This window comes from Simochromis diagramma, unplaced genomic scaffold (genome assembly GCF_900408965.1).
Source record: "Simochromis diagramma unplaced genomic scaffold, fSimDia1.1 OVJJ01000105.1, whole genome shotgun sequence".
NCBI classification, from domain to species: domain Eukaryota; kingdom Metazoa; phylum Chordata; class Actinopteri; order Cichliformes; family Cichlidae; genus Simochromis; species Simochromis diagramma.
Window position 1 is genome coordinate 351,158 of NW_024386771.1, and position 26,370 is coordinate 377,527.

Genomic DNA, 26,370 nt, shown 5'->3' on the forward strand with positions numbered 1-26,370 from the left:
TCTATAATTGACTGAGACAGGACTCTCTTCCAGACACTCTAAACCAAGGCACAATGTACATTCCAAATTCCTTTAATTTTAAATATGTTTATATTGTCTATCCTGTAAAATAGTCAGATGTCTATTCATGTTAATGTACAGAATTCACCTGCTTGCTGCTACTACTGCACATTCACCCAGTGTATATACTATATATATATATATAATGTTCTCCCTCTACACCCCCCAAATTTTTGCACATGTCGAGGAGCGTGTCAGGCTACATTTCACTGTGTGTTATACTTGTATAACTATGCATGTGACAAATAAAGAACCTTGAACCTGAACCTTGAACCAGGTACGTAGAGCTACAGATTAAAAATGCCCAAGGCGAAGTGGTCAAAAGTCTGGCTGTACTTCACAGCAAAAGATGCAAACTCAGCAGCAACAAGTGCTTTAAGCTGATACTGTGATACTGTCAAAGGAGGTAACACCTCAAATCCGATGAAACACCTGGCGACGCATAGCGTCTTTTTTGGGGGGTTTTTTAAAGCCGAGAAATGCGCCGTATTTGATAGCTTGCTGCGAGACCTCACACCGAGCACATCTACTGCGGGTGGGTTGCCTGTTATCGGACCCGGAGCAACATCCCCCAAAAACCCGAAGAGGAGAGTCCTGGCCCCTAGCCCTGCCAGTGTAGCAGAAATGATGAGGATGATGATGGCAGTAGCAGCTGTTCTTCTCTGCGTGAGTAGCTTAATGTTGTTCGTGTGTAATTTACGTTGAGTAGGCTAACCACGTTATTACATTAATGCATGTAAGGTGAACTAGCAAACATCATCATAGCTACATGCAGCTGTCTTCTTGTTTGATGGCAGATACTCCCTTCACCCTGGCCAAAAAGGCTAAAATGACCAAAGAAAAAGTGGAAAACAGCTGAACATGAGAGGTTTTTGGACAAAGTTTGTGTTTTTTTCCAATGTTTAAGCACTGCTTCCAGCCAAGAGTGATCCCATATATGCCCCATAGCTGCAGAAAAGGCTAACATTGTTATCTTTTTACAAAAAAACAGCTGAACATGGGAGGTTTTTGGACCAATTTTGTGTTCTCCATTCTTTAAGCACCGGTTTGAGCACCATTTAAGCACCAGCACCGTTTCAAAAGTACCGGTTTGGCACCGGTATCGGATAAAACCCAAACAATACCCATCCCTACCCGGGAGTGAAGATCCTTTGCCAGATAAGGAAACCAGAAACTAATTCAATTCAATTCAATTCAATTTTATTTATATAGCGCCAAATCACAACAAAAGTCGCCTCAAGGCGCTTCATAGATACAGAGAAAAACCCAACAATCATATGACCCCCTATGAGCAAGCACTTTGGCGACAGTGGGAAGGAAAAACTCCCTTTTAACAGGATGAAACCTCCGGCAGAACCAGGCTCAGGGAGCTCCGATGTCTAACTTGTGAGCTGGAGTGTTCTGAGACGTTATATTTGGTATATCCAGACCATCCGTCGGCAGCCAGCTGTGCCTGAGTGACCGAGCCCCAGGCCGAGAGGCCGGGGGCACCCCACCTCCGAAGTGGCCCAAGCGAGCCCCAATAAGCGGCCGCCAAAGGGTGAGCCGGTGTGTACCCGGACGCCCACCCCCAGACACAAAGAACCACCAACGCACCGACACCTGAGGGAGTTCGCGACCGGCAGGGGAAGTGGTGGTGGGTGGAGATAGGCCTCCAAACCTTGGAGGGCCTGAGATGTCCCCAGAGAGGTGGCGTCTGATACCCAACCTGACATATAGACACAGACATACAGGCACACACAGACACAAACATCCATTCCCACCCTCATGCTCTCATATGCACTTACTCCACACTCAACCGACGTGGAGACAGACATAAAAAGACGCTGTATACACGATCACACTCCCCAAGCGTACTCTACGAACCGGGTCTAGGTACCCTTGCCCCTGGAGGGGGGAACTGCACCCAGACCCAGGTGGTGTTACCCTTTTCCCTGCGGTGGGGAGAGGCAGACCGCCCCGACTGTTAAAAACTCCCTTTTAACAGGAAGAAACCTCCAGCAGAACCAGGTTCAGGGAGGGGCGGGGCCATCTGCTGCGACCGGTTGGGGTGAGAGAAGGAAGACAGGATAAAAGACATGCTGTGGAAGAGAGACAGAGGTTAATAACAGATATGATTCAATGCAGAGAGGTCTGTTAATACATAGTGAGTGAGAAAGGTGACTGGAAAGGAAAAACTCAATGCATCATGGGAATCCCCGGCAGCCTACGTCTATTGCAGCATAACTAAGGGAGGATTCAGGGTCACCTGGTCCAGCCCTAACTATATGCTTTAGCAACAAGGAAAGTTTTAAGCCTAATCTTGAAAGTAGAGATAGTGTCTGTCTCCTGAATCCAAACTGGAAGCTGGTTCCACAGAAGAGGGGCCTGAAAACTGAAGGCTCTGCCTCCCATTCTACTTTTAAATACTCTAGGAACAACAAGTAGGCCTGCAGAGCGAGAGCAAAGTGCTCTAATAGGGTGATATGGTACTACAAGGTCATTAAGATAAGATGGGGCCCAAGGCTGGACTGGGAAAAAAAAATCGGCCCAGGCATTTTGACTAAAGACCGGCCCACCAGGATAAAGATTGAAAATGTGACGTCATTCAGGGGTAAAACTGCAAAGGATTCTGGGAACTTGTGGCAAGAGGTACTAGCGCACGCAGGCTTTCAATTGAACTCAGTTACACAGCGATAAAAAGAAACCCAAAAAATGGCAAGAAGCTGTTGTATTATTAACTTCAATAGCTGGTCGCATGACAGCCACGGGAAGCCGACGGGTAGAGAGATTGTTTTTTTTATCGGATTACGTCGTTGAAGAGACATTTTTTAAGTCATGTTTCTGAAGTAAGAGCCGACGGATGGTCTGGATATACCAAATATAACGTCTCAGAACACTCCAGCTCACAAGTTAGTCTGCTCCAAGCATTCCCACAAAGGTCAGAGTTTTGTAGTAGTTAATATGTCATTTTTTTAAAACGTAATTGGTGACAGGTTACAAGCAAGTCTGGCGCTGAACAGAAGTTGTCGCGCTATGCTCCTTTATTTATTGTGCATAAATAGTGAATTGTCCTGACACAATATTACGTTTCGCTTCTGTTATTACCATGGTACATTGACAAAAACATATACTTTTATTCACAGGAGAAAACAGTTGTTTTGTATCACTAATTGCCCAGTGCGATTACAACATACAATATTATTGTCATTGCTACATTTCTGTAATGCCACCAGAAATTATTTCCACTACTAATTAATTACCGTTGAGCTCAAAGGTTATATTAATAAACGGTTAACGAATGTGTATTTATGACGACGATTTGTGAGACTGGTAAACTTACCTTTGTTCGTATGATGGTCTTTCATTCTACACGGTGCATTTCAAGGTCCTGTACCCATCCGTCGGTAAACTGTACCTGGGCTTGTTGCAGTGAGCTGAAGTTACTAAACTTCATGAGTGTATGCACTCACTCCAAGAACCGTATAATTATAAATCTGAGCGTGGTGAAAGTTGGGCAGCACGCTGACGTCTTTTGTCCACTCTGTGTGGTCTGACCCTTTCACTCCTTTGATTTTTTCCTCGTATCTTTTCTTTGTCTTTTCGTCGAGTCTGTCTTTGTATGGACCGGCATTGTTCTCCTTTTGTTTTGTACATTCCTTTTTTGTGCGGCAAAGAAAAAACAAGAAGGTATTGGAACCGGAGAATGAACGTTTTGCGGTGCTGCAAATGCTTGCATTTGATGCGGTACTTGGATTGTTTTGCCACTAGTTCCCGGCATGCAATGCGCAAAAATCACGTGATTGCTAAACAAGGGGGAGGGTGCATCCGGCCTCCTCGGCTGTAATTGGTCCAGCCCAGAGTCGATCATGACCACTTGGCCAATCCAACACCTTTCATTATATATACCCTTCCTAAAAAAAAAAAAATCCATCGGCCCATAAAAACAAAAAATTGCCAGCGGCCCACCGGGCAAATGCCCGGTATGCCCGATGGCCAGTCCAGCTATGATGGGGCCTGATTATTTGAGACCTTGTATGTGAGGAGCAGGATTTTGAATTCAATTCTGGATTTAACAGGAAGCCAATGAAGGGAAGCCAAAACAGGAGAAATATGCTCTCTCTTTCTAGTCCCTGTCAGTACTCTTGCTGCAGCATTTTCGATTAGCTGAAGGCTTTTCAGGGAGTTTTTAGGACATCCCGATAATAACGAATTACAGTATAATAATGAATTACAGTAGTCGAGCCTGGAAGTAATGACATTTCTTGACCTGAGTCGTTGTCATCTCATAAATCTCTCAGGATATTTCTAATTTTAGAGATGTTGCGCAAATGGAAGAAAGCATTCTTACATATTTGTTTTATATGTGGGTTGAAGGACATGTCCTGGTCAAAAATGACTCCAAGGTTCCTCACAGCGTTACTGGAGGCCAAGGTAATGCCATCCAGAGTAAAAGTCTGGTTAGATACCATATTTCTAAGATTTTCAGGGCCGAGTACAATAACCTCAGTTTTATCTGAACTAAGAAGCAGAAAGTTAGCGGCCATCCAGGTCTTTATGTCTTTAAGACATTCCTGCAGTTTAACTAATTGGTGTGTGTTATCTGGCTTCATGGATAGATAGAGCTCGGTGTCATCTTCATACCAGTGAAAATGTATGCTATGTCTTCTAATGATGCTGCCTAAGGGAAGCATGTATAATGTAAACAGAATTGGTCCTAGCACTGAACCCTGTGGAACTCCATAATTAACCTCAGTGTGTGAAGAGGACTCTCCATTTACATGTACACATTGGAGTCTATTAGATAGATATGATACAAACCACTGCAGCACAGTACCTGTAATACCTACAGCATGTTCTAATCGCTCTAATAGGATATTATGGTCAAACAGTATCGAACGCAGCACTGAGGTCTAGCAGGACAAGCACAGAGATGAGTCCACTGTCAGAGGCCATAAGACGATCATTTGTAACCTTCACTAAAGCTGTTTCTGTGCTGTGATGAGCTCTGAAACCTGACTGAAACTCTTCAAATAAACCATTCCTCTGCAGGTGATCTTTTAGCTGTTTGACAACTACTCTTTCAAGGATTTTTGATATGAAAGGAAGGTTGGAGATTGGCCTATAATTAGCTAAGACTGCTGGGTCTAGAGATGGCTTTTTGAGTAAAGGTTTAACTACAGCTAGCTTGAAGGCCTGTGGTACATAGCCAATTATTAGAGATAGGTTGATCATATTTAAGATTGAAGCATTAATTAATGGCAGGACTTCTTTGAGCAGTTTTGTAGGAATGGGGTCTAAAAGACAGGTTGATGTTTGGAGGAAGTAATTATTGAAGTTAACTCAGAAAGATCAATTAGAGCAAAAGAGTCTAACTTAACATCAATGGTACTAAGAGTAGCTGTAGATAATATTACATCTGTGGGATGATTATTGGTAATTTTTTCTCTAATGATAAAAATTTTATTTGTGAAGAAGTTCATGAAGTCATTACTAGTTAACGTTAAAGGGATGGTTGGCTCAAAAGAGCTGTGACTTTTTGTCAGCCTGGCTACAGTGCTGAAGAGAAACCTGGGGTTGTTCTTATTTTCTTCAATCAGTGATGAATAGTAAGATGTTCTGGCTTTGCGGAGGGCTTTCTTATAAAGCAGCAAACTATTTCTCCAGGCTAAATGATGATCCTCTAAATTTGTGACAAACCATTTCCTCTCCAGCTTACGAGTTATCTGCTTTAGGCTACGTGTTTGAGAATTATACCACGGAGTCAGGTACTTCTGATTTGAGACCTTAGTTTTCACTGGAGCTACAGTATCCAGAGTCGTATGTAGTGAGGAGGTGAAATTCTTAACAAGATAATCGACCTCTGTTGGGGTAGCGTTCAGATAGCTGCTCTGCTCTGTGTTGGTACAGGGCATTGGAGATGATAACAGTGGGTGGATTATATTCTTAAACTTAGTTACAGCACTTTCAGAAAGACATCTACTTTGATAAAGTCTACTCTCCACCGCTGTGTAATCAATTATTGTAAATGTAAATGTTATCAGGAAATGATCAGACAGGAGAGGGTTTTCAGGAAACACTGTTAAATGTTCTGGTTCGATGCCATATGTTAACACAAGATCTAGAGTGTGATTAAAGTGGTGGGTGGGTTCTTTTACATTTTGAGAGAAGCCAATTGAGTCTAATAACAGATTAAATGCCATGTTGAGGCTGTCATTTTTAGCATCTACATGGATGTTAAAATCACCCACAATAATTATTTTATCTGAGCTCAGAACTAAATTAGATATAAAGTCTGAGAAATCAGATAGAAACTCTGTGTAAGGCCCAGGTGGACGATAGATGATAACAAGTAAGACTGGTTTCTGAGTTTCACAGCTGGGGTGGACAATGTTAAGCATCAGGCTTTGAAATGAATTAAAAGTCTGTCTTGGTCTTTCATTAATTAATAGGCTGGTGTGAAAAATTGCTGCCACACCGCCCCCTCGGCCTGTGCTTCGAGATTTCTGGTAGTTAGAATGACTCGGGGGTGTTGATTCATTTAAACTAACATAATCATCCTGCTGCAACCAGGTTTCTGTAAGGCAGAGTAAATCGATTTGTTGATCAATTATTAAGTCATGTACTAACAGAGACTTGGAGGAGAGAGACCTAATATTTAATAATCCACATCTCACTGTTTTACTCTTTGGTTCAGATGTGGATACTGTATTGTTCTTTCTTTGTGATTTTTATATGTTTAAGTTGTTTGTTGCTGGTTTTTAGTTTGTTTTTTGTCTTTTTGGAAGCTGACACAGTCTCTATGGAGATGGGTTTTTGGGGGGTAGCAGGAGGAGAGAAGCTGCAGAGAGGCGTGTAAGACTGCAACTCTGCTTCCTGGTCCCAACTCTGGATAGTCATATTTTGGGGGGTTTAATAAATGTGTCCATATTTCTAGAAATGAGAGCTGCTCCATCCAAAGTGGGATGGATGCCGTCTCTCCTAACAAGACCAGGTTTCCTCCAGAAGGTTTGCCAATTATCTATGAAGCCCACATCGTTTCTGGGACACCACTCAGACAGTCAGCAATTTAAGGAGAACATGCGGCTAAACATGTCACTCCTGGTCTGATTGGGGAGGGGACCAGAGAAAACTACAGAGTCCGACATTGTTTTGGCAAAGTTGCACACCGATTCAATATTGATTTTAGTGACCTCCGATTGGCGTAACCGGGTGTCATTACTGCCAACGTGAATTATGATTTCACTGAATTTACGTTTACCCTTAGCCAGCATGAAGTTAAATGCATGAAGTTAAAAGATTACAACTAGTAAAACAAGTTTTTAAAAGAGACTTTTCCATTTGATTACGTTTTGTATGATGGATTATGCAGAAAAAGTAGAATTGGGCTGAAGGATCTATTGCTTTATTACCTATCCAGGTTGTAAATTGTGTTTTTAAAAAGTAACTAAGTAACTAAGTAATTAATTAGTTTTAAAAATAAGTAATCAGTAAAGTAACGGGATTACTTTTTTGGAGAAGTAATCAGTAGTTAGTTATTGACTATTTTTTTCAAGTACCTTGACGAACACTGCTCATGACACACCTTAAACACCATGTGATCCATTCTCAGTCTGCTCTTTCATTCATGGCTTCAACATGTTGAAATGAGCTTTGACGAAATATTCAGTGAAATAAAGCTTTCATCACATAATTCATGTGTCCACCAGATGAACTCTACAAAGACTCAATTGATTTATCTTTTGTTTTAGATGAACTTTTATCACTTACAGCTATATTAAGTACGTTTTTATCTAACTTCTCACTCATTAACATCTCACATGATTTCAGATCACTGCTGTTCCCCATCAGCCCTGTAGGTGGCATCAGTGTGCCTCAAACCATTTACAGATGATTATGTGTAGTTCACAGTTCATATTTAAATAGAAGATGTGGGACATTGAAGCAACACGTCCATCCACCCATGAACATGTAAGAAATAAAAATAAAGGTTTGCTTCATGTCTGTAATATGTAGACAATATTCTCAGTATAGCAGTTTGGGTCAAAGTGCAGATGTTCCAGATGTTCTGCAGTCTCTCTGGTTTTCATGTTAACATGTTGATTTTGTACCAAAGTGAAACTTTTTTTTCATTCATAGCCGGTTTCACAGGAGGTCAAGGCGTCAAACAAACAGCTTTAACTGCACAATGACACACTTTAAATCATCTACAGACAAACTTGTGTGTTTAATTTATGAAGAAATAATAATGATGTGTTCTACAGCTGTCCATAAAGTAGCTTCTCACACAAACTTTGACACACCATGACTTTAGTTCATGAAACGCTGAATAATTAAGAGCTGTGACTACTATGAACTGCTTATGGTGACTCCGTTAAGCTCTCAGCTGAAGTTTCATTCATTTATTTTAACATTAATGTCGCCTTTTTAAGTCTGTGTCAGGATTTTTATGACAGACATTAAAGGAGCTTCTTTGATTAGAACCAAATTCATGTTGATTTTTAGCCTTATAATCATAAAACTGGAGACTAATGAAAAGTATAATATTTTAAAAAAGCCTTTATTATTTGAGTAATGCCCGAATCTGCTCTGAGAAAGAAATAGCACAGAGTTGTTGATGCCATTTTGAGATTAACTGAATTTTTTCTAAGTGCTCTTATTGTGAAAATCTGCATCCCCCCTCCCACCAGTTCTGCTTCCGGTGGAATCCCGCCTCCTGCCAGGAAGCAGCTCACCTGTTTTTTCGTGTTTATTGTCCAGGTGTGGAACTTGTTGTTGGTGTGTGTGAAGAAACTGTAAGTTTGCTTTGTTTCCTCCTTTAAAAGTTTGTCTTTAGGAACTTTACTGGTTGTTCAGCTTATGTTTCATTTCCGTTCTCTCCATCAAAGTCAGTGTGTAATGTTTTCCTGGCTAACATCAGCTGTGTGCAGCTTAGTTCCTGCACAAACAGCACAAATCTGCCGCTCCATAGTTCACGGTAACGGACTCACAGCTGGACCAATGAGGCCGAGTGTGTCCGCCACTCTGAGCTACGTTCTTGTTTGTGTACTTATAGTTTGTACTTTGAGTTCACTCAGAGGCTGTGTTCCAATTAAGAGACTGCACGCTTGAAGTACGCGCACTACGCGTACTACGTACGGTGCGTACTATAAGTGCGGAAGTGAGAGGCTTGTGAAATGGGACGGTATGGCTTTACTGAGAGTTGAAAAACTGTCTAAAGTCTTTCATCTTTAATAAAATGATCAGCGTTCTGCTCTACCAGGTGTAACAATTGAGTTTTACATCCAGGCATCCATGAAAACGGAATTTATGATATTTAACGGAGTTAGAAGTTAGCAGGAAGTTAGCTCGCTAGCTTCTATCTAAATACAATATAGCATGTCCTGACTGCGGGGGTTTGGAAACAAATTAAAACGTACAGCTCTGTTATCACTTCCAACATAAATGAAGACAGAAAACTAAACAGCAGTGACGTTTGTAGGGTTACTGAAGTTGGGCTAGCTGGTATATCGCTAGCGGTGCTACGTGACCGCTAGCGACAAAGCTATGTTAGCATAATATAAACAAGATAACTTTTTTTCCACTCGATAAAAATCAACGTGAGTGTTCTCAGTGGTCAGGAACAAATGTAATCGCATGGCAGGATGCTGTAAAAGGACCAAACTTCAGCCAGGAGAACAACTGAGATAATCCATCCACAATAAGAGGTTAGTCATTCATATACTGCTGCATGGGCTGTGCTGTAGTTACATCCTAAGGTTTTAAAAACTGAGCTTAAATAAATGATTAGTGGTAATAAAAGCCGAGGCAGGTCAACAGTGATCGCTGACTGTTTTAGGAGCTTTTTGAGATCAAATAGAAGAAAATGCATAACATTAAACATGTTAACAACACAAAAGCCATATTAAACGTATACTACTTTAGACCCGGAAGTAGGATTCGTCGCGTCATCACTGAACAACCAGCGCTGTTCAGGTTGCCTAGCAACCATGATACTAACCGCGAGACACGTTACATACAGCTTTGTTTGACAGAAATGGAGGAGAAAATGTTTTGTTGGTCATTCATTTTTGTCATGACATCACTTTGATTAGTTGAGTATCTGAGGCTGAGACCACGGGACTGTAAACATGATTGTTGGGCTTCATTTCTGTGCTGAACAGTTGTTTAAGATTAGTTAGTAAATAACAATTAGTTAATGCTGCTCATGAGACCAAAGTCATCTCACTGTGGCAATGTAAATATAATATGGCCAATATTATTATATTATAGTATTGTCAAATTATTATGATTGAGATATATATATATATATATATATATATACACACACATACACACACACACGTATACATATATACACACACACACGTATACATATATCACTGACATTCAGCTTGTTTTGTTTATGGATATATGACTGACTTTAATTATTAAACATTCGCACATAAATAAGTGACGTCATATTCAGTACTTTTGACAGTTCACTCTTCGGCCGCTCCATCTTATTAGGGAAATTCCACATACATAAATGTAAATTTCAAAACTCAACCCCATCATTTAATTTGTTTTTGATTGAAATTGAATATTACGTAAACTCTCTTAAATTAACTTCCAATATAAAAGGTTTATCATTGATTGAAATTCATTCAGAAATGTTTAGCGAATGAGCTGTCACAACTTTAAAGTACAAAGTTGTTATGAAGTCTGTCACATTCCCCCTTTTTTCTTTTTTTTCTCCTTTATTAATTCATCCTTCTTATTTCATTGTACTGTATATTGTTACTCTTATTTGCCTTGTATGTCTACTGTACAAACTGAACTGGAATGACTGACTGTTCGCGTTATGATTTCAATAAAGTTTGGAAAAAGAAAAAAACAACCACTTCGGCCGCACCCTTCTGCCGTATTTTGCGGCACAATTCTCCACACCCACCGCCGCGCTATGAATTGTGGGATATATTCAATTCAATTCAATTTTATTTATATAGCGCCAAATCACAACAAAAGTCGCCTCAAGGCGCTTCATAGATACAGAGAAAAACTCAACAATCATATGACCCCCTATGTGCAAGCACTTTGGCGACAGTGGGAAGGAAAAACTCCCTTTTAACAGGAAGAAACCTCCGGCAGAACCAGGCTCAGGGAGGGGCAGGGCCATCTGCTGTGACCGGTTGGGGTGAGAGAAGGAAGACAGGATAAAAGACATGCTGTGGAAGAGAGACAGAGGTTAATAACAGATATGATTCAATGCAGAGAGGTCTGTTAATGCATAGTGAGTGAGAAAGGTGACTGGAAAGGAAAAACTCAATCCATCATGGGAATCCCCCGGCAGCCTACATCTATTGCAGCATAACTAAGGGAGGATCCAGGGTCACCTGGTCCAGCCCTAACTATATGCTTTAGCAAAAAGGAAAGTTTTAAGCCTAATCTTAAAAGTAGAGATAGTGTCTGTCTCCTGAATCCAAACTGGAAGCTGCTTCCACAGAAGAGGGGCCTGAAAACTGAAGGCTCTCCCTCCCATTCTACTTTTAAATGGGAAGCCAAAACAGGGGAAATATGCTCTCTCTTTCTAGTCCCTGTCAGGACTCTTGCTGCAGCATTTTGGATTAGCTGAAGGCTTTTCAGTGAGTTCTTTGGACATCCTGATAATAATGAATTACAGTCGTCCAGCCTGGAAGTAATAAATGCATGAACTAGTTTTTCAGCGTCACTCTGAGACAGGATATTTCTAATTTTAGAGAAATATATGGGAACACGAAGCGTGCACCGGACCACGCTTGGTATTTGGGGAGATCGACGGCGCATTTGGAGTATGCATTTGAAGTACACTTCGAATTGGGACAGCCGTCGTCACGTGGCGGTGACGTAACCGCACTTGGAATGCGTACTTCAAGCGTGCAGACTCTTAATTGGGACACAGCCTGGGGGGCTCTTCAACTGGTGGGGAAGATTGTCACATCATGCAGGAGCTTTCCTCTCCTCAGGGGCTCTCTCTGCAGGAGGGGGAGACACAGGAGAGGTGGAGGAAGATCTCAGCCTGGGCGTCTATTGTCTCATGTAGTCTGGAAGAAGAGTGGATGGTGGGGTGGGTGCAGTTTTCTCTGTGGTGGGGTTGGGTGGACTGTCCTGGGCTCTATGGGGCCGGGAGGCACTGCTGCGCTGGGCCCCGGTCTGGATGGGCCTGGGCCCCCTTTCCCTGGTGGGTCGCGGAGTATGGGGGTGCCTACTGGGGTCAGCGGGGGAGCTGGCCCCAGGGAGGGGTCACTTGCCCCTCCCTTCCTTCCCTCCCCATCTCCAGCTGCCTCCCTCTTCCCGCTCCACCACAACCACCCACACATGCAGGACCTTGGAGTAGGGGTATGTCACCAGGGTGCAGAGGAGGCTACCCCCCCCCCGTCCCCTTCTGGCTGCCTCTGCCTCAATTTTATCCCACAACTTAGACATTCACATTACTCACACTCTCATTACACATACATATAGGATCTTGGGGTGGGCACGATACACGGAATCCAAAGTACCATCAGGGTGTACACCCCACCCCTGGCGTCGTTGCCCACCTCTCAATGTTAAATACACGTAGACATTGAGGGCCAGCAGGAGGGACCATGCGCTTACCTGCTGCTCTCTGGCAGGTAGCTCCATGCCCTCCTGGGTTTTAAATGCACCTTAGAACACACATGCATCAACACTACAATGAGCGGGTGGAGGGAGGTTTGGAGTCTTCTCTCACCCCCATTCTCTGCGACCTGCTGGAGCGGGGGGGCTAGGAGGAGGAGTTGGCCGTCCGACTGCGGTCTGGAGTGTGGGGCCTCCCTGCTGCTGCGGAGTCGGGGCGGTCTGCCTCCCCCCACCGCAGGGAAAAGGGTAACACCACCTGGGTCTGGGTACAGTTCCCCCCCTCCAGGGGCAAGGGTACCTAGACCCGGGGCTTAGAGTACGCTTGGGGAGTGTGATTGTGTGTACAGCGTCTCTTTATGTCTGTCTCCACGTTGGTTGAGTGTGGAGTAAGTGTATATGAGAGCATGAGGGTGGGAATGGATGTTTGTATATGTGTGTGCCTGTATTTCTGTGTCTATATGTCAGGTTGGGTGTCAGGCGCCACCTCTCTGGGGACATCTTAGGCCCTCCAAGGTTTGGAGGCCTATCTCCCCCTACCATCACTTCCCCTGCCAGTGGCGGACTCCCTCAGACATCGGTGCGTTGGTGGTTCCTTTGTGTCTGGGGATGGGCGTCCAGGTACACACCGGCTCACTCCTTGGCGGCTGCTTATCGGGGCCTGGAGCCTGGGGCTCGCTCGGGCCACTTCGGAGGTGGGGTGCCCCCGGCCTCTCGGCCTGGGGCTCGGTCACTCAGGCACGGCTGGCTGCCGGCGGAGCTCACGGGCGCGTCACTGCAACTCCCCCTGGCTTCTGCTCCGCGGCTGCTGAGTGAGCCCTCATCTGGGACTCTCCTCAGCTCTTTCTGGGACAGTGGCGCGGCTGCCCCTCTGTTGGTCTTCCTTGGTCTCTTGTGTTCTGGGGGCTAGGGCTGGGCGATATGACCCAAAATTCATATCTCGATATTTTTTAGCTGGATGGCGATATAAGATATATATCTCGATATATTTTTTTAAAGCCATAAAGTAAGAACAAGAAGAGAGTTCTTAGTCAAAGCTGTGTCCCAGATGTCACACAGGCACTTTTATTAACATAGAGCAGATGTACATAAAATTTACTCAAAAATAAATTATGAGCATTTATTAAATAATAATGCTCCATAAATAAAAGAAAACAATGTTGTTTTTGTGCATAACAAAAAGCTCACAATTGTGCAGTCAAAATGTAAACTAAAAGACGCTGAGCACAATAACAAAGACAGATTTCACAGCTGCTCTGTTCCCAACTTGTACTGTGTGACTGACAGCCTGGAGTTTTTAAATCCGCTTCGCAACCACGTCTCTTAACAGGTGCCATTTATGGTCCTAATACACGTAGGGTAATATTACGTTGAAGCACAGTACGTATCACTCCGCGAGGCTCAGCCGTAATGCTCCGAAAATCCATCAAGCAGTGCAGCACCGTAGCTTACCAAAGTCGTACTAAAACATTTTTTGACAGAGTTCTGAGCGCCGTGTTCCACATAAAATCGGTTCGCGGCCATCAAGCACAACCAGAATTCATACATAAGGCGCGCTGTCAACTTTTGAGAAAATGAAAGGATTTTAGTCCGTGCAGCACCTCTGGGCTGCATGGCGTTAGCGTGGTTAGCTCGTTAGCGTGGTTAGCTCGTTAGCGTGGTTAGCTAGCTAACACATTGACGCCGTCCAGCCCCACGCACGGAGCGATGCGCAGTAACTCGTTAACGGAGATTTGCCGTGTCCATCTTGTCGCTTCCTGCAGGTGAAGCGATGGGGGAGGAGGGGGAGTTGTGTTCAGTGAAGGAGAGGCGAGGTCGAGTAACGTTGCGTAAAGACGAAAGTGGACGAAAGAGAGGCAAACTTGCGGCTCCACAAGTATAATTATAACGTAACATAGACTATATCGATATAAAGGATATTGTCAGATCTTATATCTCGTATAAAAATATATCGATATTTTTTAAAAACTCGATATATCGCCCAGCTCTACTGGGGGCCTCTGGATGTCTGGAGTTTTGATCTCCTCCATACCTGCTTCATTCCCTGGAGGACGGGGCTGTGGCCCCCCCACACCCTCTAGCAGATCATTACATGAAGGAACCTTTTAAAAAACAAAAAACAAGCGCGTCCATGCTCACAGGTGTACACACGGGTGATCACACCCACAAACTACACCCTTTTTGGATCCTACCTCAAAGCACACTGTGTTCTGTTGATCTTATGTGCTGCACAATAATGTTTAATACTTAGTATTTACTGTCATATTCCCATATATCATTGTGATGTTGTTTATTCTATTACTCTTGTTCTCTTCTGCTTGTTTTCTTTTTTCTTTCTCAGCAGGTGATCCAGGTGATTGATATATGCATTTTTTTTTTTTCTGCTCATTCTGTTGGTTTTTGTTTTTTGCCCTTCTCCCCCGTCCCTCTTCTCAGCTGTTTCTCTTTCCCTCTTTCTTTCTCCCCTTCTTTCCCCCAGTCAAGTCTGTCCCATATTCAGTAAGTGAAAATAAAATAAACAATAAAAGGTGAATCAAATGGACCATTATGGCAAGGCTGGGATGGTCAATTTGGTAAAGTAAATCCGTTGGGCATCTTTCTTTGCCTTTAGACAACAATTCTGATGGCAAAAGAGCCAAACGGGACAGGCAATTTAAAAAAAAAAAAAAAAAAAAAAAAAGGGACACAGCCAGAGTCCGCAGACTCCGAGATCGCAGCCTACGTGATGACGTCACAGCTCAGCTGCAGTGTTTATTTATGGCCTTTACCTCCTTTACTGTCACTGTGATTAGTATTTACACAGCAGAGACCTGCAGAGTGCTAACGCTAAGCTAATGATAAGATCTCTTAAAGACACGAGGGAAATAAACATTATTAAAAGGAAACATAGATTTTGAGCACTTCAACAAAAAAAAAATCTCTTCAGCTCAAACTGAGGAGACAAAATAGTCCAAATGTGGATTAAACATTTGATTCATACGTCTCCAGCAATAAAGTCAGAGCTTTAAGTTCATCCTTGTTTCCTCAGACTGTTTGAATTCATTGTGTCAGAGAAACTTTAGACTATTCAGCAGAGCTGATGTGGAGCTGAGATCTGCATCAACATGAATGTTACATGTACAGAGTTAACATGTTAAACTATGACAGTCACAGAAATCATGTGTGAACATCATGTGATCTTAAAGTGTTTGCATGGCCATAAAAGAGCTTTTAATATAGTTTTATACGGAGGTTGGAGTTTGCAGAGAGCTGACTGCATCTGACTCAGAGCTGTTCCTAATGTTCTGCAGGTAAGATCAGGTGTCTGTGATCCCTGATGTGGACCATGCGACCTGGTTTTTAGGTTACATGACAGGTCAGAGGTCAGCGACTTTAATTCAGTTACTTCTGTTAATGTGAACTCACTGAGTGTTTGTGGTTTACCTCTCAGACTGACTGAAGTCCGCAAGAAGATGATGATGGAGGAAGAGGAGAACAGAGCAGAGTCTGCAGGAGCCAGCTGTCCATCTATGAGGAGTGACAGGTCCAAACTTCAACCTCCAGACTTCAGTGCTGAACCTGGACAAACTAGGTCAGAGACCTGTCATGAGCTTCTTTAGATGTTTGTGTTTTCCTGGATAAATATGACCTGAAACATCCTTAGATTTTTACAAAGATTCATTAAAAAGAAAACAATGAAACAACAAAGGTAAAAATATTAGACTCAGTCGTTTGCTGTTTGAGGACAGTGATGCTCATATCTCTGGGGAAAGTGTGTACTGAGTGGGTTCATGTTTGTCTTTAAAGAACAGAGCTGCTCTGTCTCTGATTCTCATGTCTTTGTGTCTGATCTGTTAAACAGTCTGAGAGGTCACAAAGAGACCCAGCAGCTAAAGCCCGGATCATACTGGCTGCTGTTAATGACACCTCCATCAGGACAACACTGTACTGATGCTCAGATTTAATCACAGGGAACAAAACCATATTTTACCTTCAGATGTAAAACTTTCAAATATTCATTAAATATGCAAAGTGTTTCCAAACAATCAGAGAGGGCAGATGTGAAGCACTCTGTGGATTTTGATAAAATTACACATCTGTTATTCATCTGTACTACACTAATCCACCAAGGGTTAGGGTTTCTATTTGTTTTGCATATTTCTCATAATTGTATGTTATAGATCATCAAACAAATTTTAATATTAGAAAAAGAGATGCTGATTAAATACAAAAAGAGGTTTGTAAGTGATGATTTCATTTTTTTAAGGGGGGAAAAAAGCTAACCAAACCTACCCTGCGCCTTTACATAATTGGCTCTGTCACACATGGCAACAAGAACTACATTTGCAATAAATTTCAATGAGTCTTTCACATCAGCGTGAGGATTTTTGCCCCTATATGAAAAATTAATTGCCCTGAACCGCAGTTTTGGAAAGCTTGAGTCAGTATTACTACCCACACACAAACAAAAAACAACATGTAACAAATGATCAAAAAGAAATTAGGATGGGGCAAATTCTGTTTCACAGCACTTCTGATGTTTTAGTCGTGACTTGGTTTGAAACTAATCTTGAGTCGAGTGCCTCTTCTTTTATTTGTTATGGCTGCCATAATTGTATCCAATTCAAAGGTAAAGCTTGGACTTCATATCTTATGATACACTCAATCTTAGTGCATTATTTCAGTTACAGCCTCTTTTCTCAGTTTGTGTAAACAGACTTCGTTTCCGAGTTAAACTGTACCAGCGTCATCATCACTGCTACTGTTGTGATCAGTGTTTTTGTGTAAGATAAGATAAGATAAGATAAAACTCTATTAATCCCTCGGGTGGGTTCCTCTGGGAAATTCGCTTTCCAAAAGCACAGCACCGACAGAAGTTACAGTTACAGAATATTTTATATATATATATATACACACACACACACACACACACACACACACACACACACATATATATATATATATATAAATATAAATATAAATACAGAGACAAATATAAATAAAATATACGAAGGGGATAAATAGAATAAATAGGAATAAAAATAAAAAATACAAGTGAATTGCACATTTCAAGTATGGAGTCTATTGCACCGTTGACTATTAACAAAAGTATTGCACAGTGAAGTGAAGAGGCACTACAGCTTAGTTGTTCCCCCCTCCTTTGTCCTCCTTTCTTCTCCCTCTCCCCTCCAGAGAGGAGTTAAACAGTTTGATGGCGTGTGGGACAAAGGAGTTTTTAAGTCTGTTAGTTCTTGTCTTGGGGAGAAGCAACCTGTCACTGAACAGACTCCTCTGGTTGTTTATGGCCGTGTGCAGAGGATGCCCAGCATTGTTCATAATGTCCAGCAGTTTCTTTAGTGTCCTTTTCTCTGCCACTGTCACCAGAGTGTCCAGCTTCATGCCGACCACAGAGCCAGCCTTCCTGATCAGTTTCTCCAGCCTGGATGAGTCCTTCTTTGCTGTGCTGCTCCCCCAGCACACCACAGCATAGAAAAGGACTCCAGCAACCACTGACTGGTAAAACATCCTCAGGAGCTTCCTGCAGATGTTGAAAGACCTCAGCCTCCTGAGGAAGTACAGTCGGCTTTGGCCTTTTTTATACAGGTGCTCTGTGTTGCATGACCAGTCCAGTTTATTGTCCACCCACAGCCCGAGGTACTTGTACTTGTTGACCACCTCCACCTCCTCCCCCTCTATCTGAACCGGCAGTGGACCTTCTCTGGACCTCCCGAAGTCCACAACCAGTTCCTTAGTCTTTGAGGTGTTGAGTTGCAGGTGGTTTGTGTGACTCCATGCGACAAAGTTCCTCACCAGACTTCTGTACTCCTCTTCCTGATCATCCCAGATACACCCCATGATGGCTGTGTCATCTGCAAACTTCTGAATGTGGCATAATTCAGAGTTGTAGCAGAAGTCAGAGGTGTACAGGGTGAAGAGAAGAGGGGACAGCACAGTTCCCTGTGGTGCTCCTGTGCTGCTGACCACAGTGTCAGACGTGATGTCCTTCAGCCTGACGTACTGTGGCCTGTCGGTGAGGTAGTCGGGGGGTCCACCTCCATCCTGTTCAGTTTTTCCTGAAGCATACAGGGCCGGATGGTATTAAAGGCACTGGAAAAGTCAAGAAACAGGATCCTGACCGTGCCTTTTCCCCCATCCAGGTGTGAGTGGGCTCTATGCAGGAGGTACAGGATGGCATCCTCCACTCCGACATCCGCCTTGTATGCGAACTGTAGTGGGTCCTGGGCATGTTGTACCTGTGGTCGGAGGAGGTTGAGGAAGAGCCGCTCTAGAGTCTTCATAAGATGTTACGGCAGTGCCACCGGTCGGAAGTCATTCAGCTCATTGGGCCGGTTCCTTTTGGGGACCGGGACGATGCAGGATGTCTTCCATAGGGTGGGCACTCTCCCCAGTCGCAGACTGAGATTGAAGACTCGTTGTAGCGGCTCCCCAAGTTCAGCAGCACACGCCTTTAGCATCCTAGGACACACCTTGTCTGGGCCTGCTGCCTTTCTGGGGCGAAGCTTCCTCAGTTGTCTCCTGACCTGATCCACTGTGACACTGGGAGATGTTTGGGAGGAGGGGGGAGGAGGGGGGGAGAAGATGTCTTGCTGCTGAGAGAGGGATTGGAGGAGGGGGGTGTCATAGTGTCAGGAAGGGGTTTACAACTGGGGGACTTTTTATTCACACACTGCTCCAAAATACATTTGTACTGAAGGTCTGTTTTTAGTCACAGTTAAGCCCCTGTGTTAAATGTCCAGTAGGCTGCCTTTTTCTATTTTAACAACTGGGACAAAAGATGTCAGAAACTGCAGCAGAGCAGTATAAGTCATGTTTTACTTGAAACAACACATTTTAACTGGGACTGTGTTTCATAAGATCACTGTTTGAAAGACTGTTCCACACTAAACAGATAAAGATTTATATTAAAACTAATTCCTCACTCGCCTTTGCAGACCTTCTCCCTCCACGTCTTCTCAAGCTCTTCTCTGAGCCCTTGCTACTTCTGCAGCTTCTCGTGCTCCTTCTTTCTGCCACAGCAAAGAAGATAGTACTCTCAACAACAGACTGATAAAACAAAGAGCAGTCTGCTGCATACATTGATGAATCTGAGCCTTCATAGAAAGTAAAGTGGGCTCAGACCTTTTTTGAAGGTATTGTCTGTGTTGGCAGACCACTCCAGCTTGTGATTCAGTTGAACTCCCAGATATTTGTAGGATGTGACTATTTCAAAGTCAGTCCCACAAATGCGGACAGAGGGGGGTCGGGATCTGTTTCTGCTGAAGTCCACCACCAGCTCCTTTCTTTGGCCACATTTTGCTGCAGGTGTTTCTCCTCACACCACGAAGCGACCAATCAGTCTACTGTACTCCTCTTCTCATCCCATTTCCATGGTTTCAATAATGGCCGTGTCATCAGAGAATTTCTGGAGGAGACAAATTTCTGTGATGTACTTGAAGTTGGCCATATAGATGGTGAAGAGGAAAGTGCACAGCGCAGTTCTATGGAGTGATCCTATGTTGTTGTTCAGGCTCTCTGACCACAGCTCTGCAGTCTCAAAAACTGTGGTCATCCCGCCAGGCAGTCGCTGATCCACTGGACGAGTGGAACCTCCGCCTGCATGTCCTCCAACTTCTCCCTCAGCAGCCTGGGCTGGATCATATTAAAGGGGCTAAGTGTTAGTCACAACCGATTGTCTTCTTTTAACCATAAGAATGACTACTATTCTAAAAGCAAGCGCACAAAGAACCAATGAGAGTGAAGAACAGGATAAAGAGCTGCTGTGGCTCAGTCCCATATCTTTGATTAGAAAGGAACAACACAAGCAATATACTGCTGCTCAAGCAGATTCAAGCAGTGCACTCACATTAGAGCAGCTGATGAGGGAATCTGTGTATATGATAAAATGGCTCATCACTCGCTCCTGCACTGATGGATCTCCAGATGTTCATTTGGCTGAAGTCGGTGAAGAAACTGTGGTCTACGTATTTCACACGGTACAGCCTCAGATTGGAATGAGCTCCCCGAATCACTGCAGCACCTTCAGCTGGTACTCAGTCTGATGTCTCCGTTCCTCAGTCTTGGAGCCCCTACCAGTCTTTCTACACCACCATGGTCTTCTCACTCGCCTTTTCTTTGTCCTCATTGTTCATCGGGCGTGTTGTGTTGTTCCAACGATACAGCGCTGATGTTCCTGCCATAAATGCACAAGAAGTACAGTGTTGGTCTTTCTTTGGCTGGAAACCATCCCTTACTGATCCAGAACAGTTTGATCACTCCTAGTAGGACAGGAAACACACTGATAAAAGCCTCAAAGTGTCTTTGTAAACAGACATGATTCAAATAAGCCAGTATGAGTTTGGTTCCTGCAGTTTGTGCATCATAAACAGTGCTGAAGCAGAGGCAGTGTGTGCCTGCAGGTTAATGTACACTGCTGTTATAAGAGCTGTGGAAATTCAGGAAAAAAGGATGTAACAATACTGGTGACAGTCCCAGGACAGTCACAGAGTTACAGCATCATTCATGAACATAAAGACAGAAAGGTCATCCAAAGATTTGCTGAACAGAAGATGATCATCAGTGACGCTGTCTTTAAAATACTCTTGTTAGAAAAGTAAAACTTTAATGGTTTTTCTCTTGTTGCGTTTGTTTGAAGCTGCTTCCTGTTGGCTTCAGCTGTTTGAAGTTACCGTTTTCCTGACTTCTACATTCTGAAACTTCTTCAGCTCTGAATAGCACTGAATGATTTCAAGCACACACTTTGTCTAATAAACCTACATCTTTTATTCTTTATACAGGTTGAGGATCTGTGGTTTGTCAGAGATGAGCTGTGATTATCTGGCAGCAGCGCTGAAGTCCAACCTCTCCCATCTGAGAGAGCTGGACCTGAGCGTGAACAACCTGCGGGATTCAGAAGTGAAGCAGCTGTGTGGTTTTCTGGAGAGTCCAGGATGTGGACTTGACATTCTGAGGTCAGTCACTATGTTTTAGTTGTGCTGAGATGTATATGATGTGAAAGTTGTGCTGACACTAAACTGCAGACATCAGACTGATGTTATACTAGCAGGAGTATATACTGGAGGATTTTCATGGTAAAGTCTGTTTTCTTCCTCTCTGATTTAGTGTATTGACTGTAGCAGAACAATGTTCACATTTAAACAGTGATACTCAATGTGTGGCCCGTGGCCCACACATGGCCTGCTGACCTTTCCTAATTCAGAGAGAGGGGACCCTGATTAACTGTGTAGCGTTCTTATTCACAGGTCTAAGTATGAGACACAAAAATGAATAATCCACAGCCGACTCTCTTTAGCAGGTCAAAGTTCACAGCAGAAAGCATCTGTGAAATACTGTAATTCCTGGAGCAGGAATTATTGCACATTTACAAACTGACACTGCTGCACGGCATGATGGGTAATGGTACCCGGTCGGGTAGTCAGATGCTTTCTTGTAAGCTGGAGGCTGAGACATTTCCTAATGACATCACACTGCGTTTTGGTGAATATGAAGTTTACTTGTGAATGATTTCCAGCTTTGACTGCAACAGTGTGAAATCAGTGATCCAGCAACAGTTAAAAAAAACAAGCATTTATTTTCAAAGCTTTTTATTAGAAACACTTTTAAACTTCTATTTTTTAATATCCCAGGAAGCACAAGTAAGCCTGCAGTCTGAAAGTGCAGTGCTCTGTGACGAGAATAAGGCATTAATAACAATAATCAGCTCATATTAGATAATAAGCTATTTTCCAGGAAGTACCTTCCTGTTGCAGATGAGCTGATCAGAGTCAGGTCAATCAGCTCTGAGCATGCTCAGTCTGAGTCACGGAGTCCGACACTATGATTCACAATGGCAACGGGTAAATAAATAGCAAAAGCTCTGTGTGAATCCAGAGGAGCAGGAATATGAAGATGTGTCAGTGCTGAGAGTGATATAATAACAGGAGGAAGAAGAGTTTGAATCAGTGTGGGTCACTCTGTCATTATCACAGACTCAGTAAAGGTTAAATAAAATACATCATTTATTATAATGTCCATGCTCATCATTGAGCAGCTTGAACTTTGATCAGATGAATCGATCAGTGTGATTGATTCCAATCAAACAATGACTGATCACTGATCAGTGTGCAACACAGTCAATGTTTGCAGTGCAGGAAACTTCCAATCTGATATCAACACACTATCCAAAGAGTCTCAGAGTTAAAAAGATGGAGGTCATAGATTTTATTCTGATCTGATGGTAAATCTGTGATGTCATTGCCGTCCCCATCCTGATATATTGATGACTGATTGGCCGTAAAAGCTTTATGTTTAGCAAACCAATGTTTAACTGGGATTTCTGCTTTTGTAACAAGGTAAAATTGTGCAGATGTACACTCTCCACTGAGCTTTGACTTTATGAATGAGGAAATGACTCAGAGTGTCAGTCAGCTGTAGATCAGTGTACAAGCTTAACCATGAAAGAAAGAACAGCTAACAGATGTGTGCTCCTCAAATCTGCATGAATCATGATCATGTGTTTGAGTGAATCTGTGACTGAACTGTAATAATGTTAAAAAGTAAATATGAGGAGGACATGAATGAAAACAAAGTGTGATGAATGAAAGAAGAAGCTGACACTCAGCTGTCATACTGCTAATGTTTCTCAGGACCTGTTGTACATGTTGCATTAACAGTAAACAAACTGGAAATCTTTGTGGAGCTGAGCCCAAGGATTTCTGTTGATCACCAATAATCTGATGCAGTTTGATTACAACCATGTTTAAATATGTGTTGATGTAGCTTGCCATCACCGGTCTGTGAATGTATGTGTGAATGGGTGGATGACTGAATGTAGTGTAAAGCACTATACAAATACAGGCCATTTACCATTTATACAGGGAGTGCAGAATTATTAGGCAAGTTGTATTTTTGAGGAATAATTTTATTATTGAACAACAACCATGTTCTCAATGAACCCAAAAAACTCATTTGCACAACTCTGTTGCTTTTGCACAACTGTTGCTTGTGAAGCTCGCACACAAGAATTTCACTCACATGTGCTGTACCAATGTACCTGCACATGTGATGTGACAATAAAAGTGATTTGATTTGATTTGATTAATATCAAAGCTGAATGTTTTTGGAAGTAGTTTTTAGTTTGTTTTTAGTTTTAGCTATTTTAGGGGGATATCTGTGTGTGCAGGTGACTATTACTGTGCATAATTATTAGGCAACTTAACAAAAAACAAATATATACCCATTTCAATAATTTATTTTTACCAGTGAAACCAATATAACATCTCCACATTCACAAATATACATTTCTGACATTCAAAAACAAAACCAAAACAAATCAGCGACCAATATAGCCACCTTTCTTTGCAAGGACACTCAAAAGCCTGCCATCCATGGATTCTGTCAGTGTTTTGATCTGTTCACCATCAACATTGCGTGCAGCAGCAACCACAGCCTCCCAGACACTGTTCAGAGAGGTGTACTGTTTTCCCTCCTTGTAAATCTCACATTTGATGATGGACCACAGGTTCTCAATGGGGTTCAGATCAGGTGAACAAGGAGGCCATGTCATTAGTTTTTCTTCTTTTATACCCTTTCTTGCCAGCCATGCTGTGGAGTACTTGGACGCGTGTGATGGAGCATTGTCCTGCATGAAAATCATGTTTTTCTTGAAGGATGCAGACTTCTTCCTGTACCACTGCTTGAAGAAGGTGTCTTCCAGAAACTGGCAGTAGGACTGGGAGTTGAGCTTGACTCCATCCTCAACCCGAAAAGGCCCCACAAGCTCATCTTTGATGATACCAGCCCAAACCAGTACTCCACCTCCACCTTGCTGGCGTCTGTGTCGGACTGTTGATCTCTGCCCTTTACCAATCCAGCCACGGGCCCATCAAGACTCACTCTCATTTCATCAGTCCATAAAACCTTAGAAAAACCAGTCTTGAGATATTTCTTGGCCCAGTCTTGACGTTTCAGCTTGTGTGTCTTCTTCAGTGGTGGTCGTCTTTCAGCCTTTCTTACCTTGGCCATGTCTCAGAGTATTGCACACCTTGTGCTTTTGGGCACTCCAGTGATGTTGCAGCTCTGAAATATGGCCAAACTGGTGGCAAGTGGCATCTTGGCAGCTGCACGCTTGACTTTTCTCAGTTCATGGGCAGTTATTTTGCACCTTGGTTTTTCCACGCGCTTCTTGCGACCCTGTTGACTATTTTGAGTGAAACGCTTGATTGTTCGATGATCACGCTTCAGAAGCTTTGCAATTTTGCTGCATCCCTCTGCAAGATATCTCACTATTTTTGACTTTTCTGAGCCTGTCAAGTCCTTCTTTTGACCCATTTTGCCAAAGGAAAGGACGTTGCCTAATAATTATGCACACCTGATATAGGGTGTTGATGTCATTAGACCACACCCCTTCTCATTACAGAGATGCACATTACCTAATATGATTAATTGGTAGTAGGCTTTCGAGTCTATACAGCTTGGAGTAAGACAACATGCATGAAGAGGATGATGTGGACAAAATACTCATTTCCCTAATAATTCTGCACTCCCTGTATGTTGAAGTGATTCAAGTCAATTCAATTTTATTTATATAGCGGCAAATCACAACAAAAGTCGCCTCAAGACACTTTATATTGTACAGCAGATCGCACAATAATAGATACAGAGAAAAACCCAACAATCATATGACCCCCTTTGAGCAAGCACTTTGGTGACAGTGGGAAGGAAAAACTCACTTTTAGCAGGAAAAAACCTCCAGCAGAATCAGGCTCAGGGAGGGGCGGGGCCATCTGCTGTGACTGGTTCGGGTGAGAGAAGGAAAACAGGATAAAGACATGCTGTGGAAGAGAGAAAGAGATTAATAACAGATATGATTCGATGCAGAGAGGTGTATTAACACATACGGAGTGAGAAAGGTGACTGGGAAGGAAAAACTCAATGCATCATAGGAATCCCCTGGCAGCCTACGTCTATTGCAGCATAACTAAGGGAGGATTCAGGGTCACCTGGTCCAGCCCTAACTATTAGGGGTGCAACGATACACAAAATTCACGGTTCGGTTCGGTTCGATACTTTGGTGTCACGGTTCGATATTTTTTCGATACAAAAAAATGTTCATGCATTTTTAATTTGTCATTTATTAAAATTATAAATATATATTTTAACTCAAAAGTACAGTTTTTAAATTTAACCCTAACCCTTGTGCGTGTTTTTTATTTTGACAGCGAATGCGCACCTGCGGACCACTTATGTGCAGCCCTGGTTATTTAGCTCATCATATTGCAGCCACAGAAATTCTTTTGTCCATGAAACCATAAAGCTGCACTTTCTTTTTGCCTCATAGTCAGATTTGTCATAACTTCTCCGTTTTGTGGTAAGCTTTTCTTTGGCTGTCACTTCCTCACCCTGACCTGTCTTATTTGGCTCAGCAGAACTGAAATGCTTTTACACGCTCACTCACATAAGCTCAGCGATTCTCTGCGCGATCAACCTCTCACATGTTTAAGCTGCGGGAGATTTCACTTGTCATGTTTGCATAGTAAGCTAACGATTAATAAGACGATGTCAGAGGAATTGGTGCACAAATTATCATCACTCACAGATCAGTGCTGTCGCTCTCTATACACAGTTCGCACGATTGCAAAGTGAAAGCAAAAAAACAAGCGCAAATTCAAACGCGACTTCAATATGTCACATATTGACAGTGGCTCACCGATGCCAATGACATAATTACCCAGCTACATT

At 42.8% G+C, this 26,370-nt stretch overlaps 2 protein-coding genes across 4 annotated transcripts in view; both read left to right on the forward strand.

Annotated features, from left to right (window-relative positions):
• The window catches only part of LOC120738117 (protein NLRC3-like), a 281,780-nt gene that overhangs the window by 163,698 nt on the left and 91,712 nt on the right, over window positions 1–26,370 (forward strand). The gene's annotated exons all lie outside the window — the stretch shown is intronic.
• LOC120738197 (ribonuclease inhibitor-like) overlaps window positions 8,706–26,370 on the forward strand; it is a 51,847-nt gene continuing 34,182 nt past the window's right edge. The window contains exons 1-3 of the mRNA XM_040039360.1: window positions 8,706–8,834; window positions 16,085–16,225; window positions 21,429–21,602. Coding sequence (XP_039895294.1) covers window positions 16,107–16,225; window positions 21,429–21,602 — 293 coding nt within the window. The 5' untranslated portion in view covers window positions 8,706–8,834; window positions 16,085–16,106. The remainder of the gene's footprint in view (window positions 8,835–16,084; window positions 16,226–21,428; window positions 21,603–26,370) is intronic.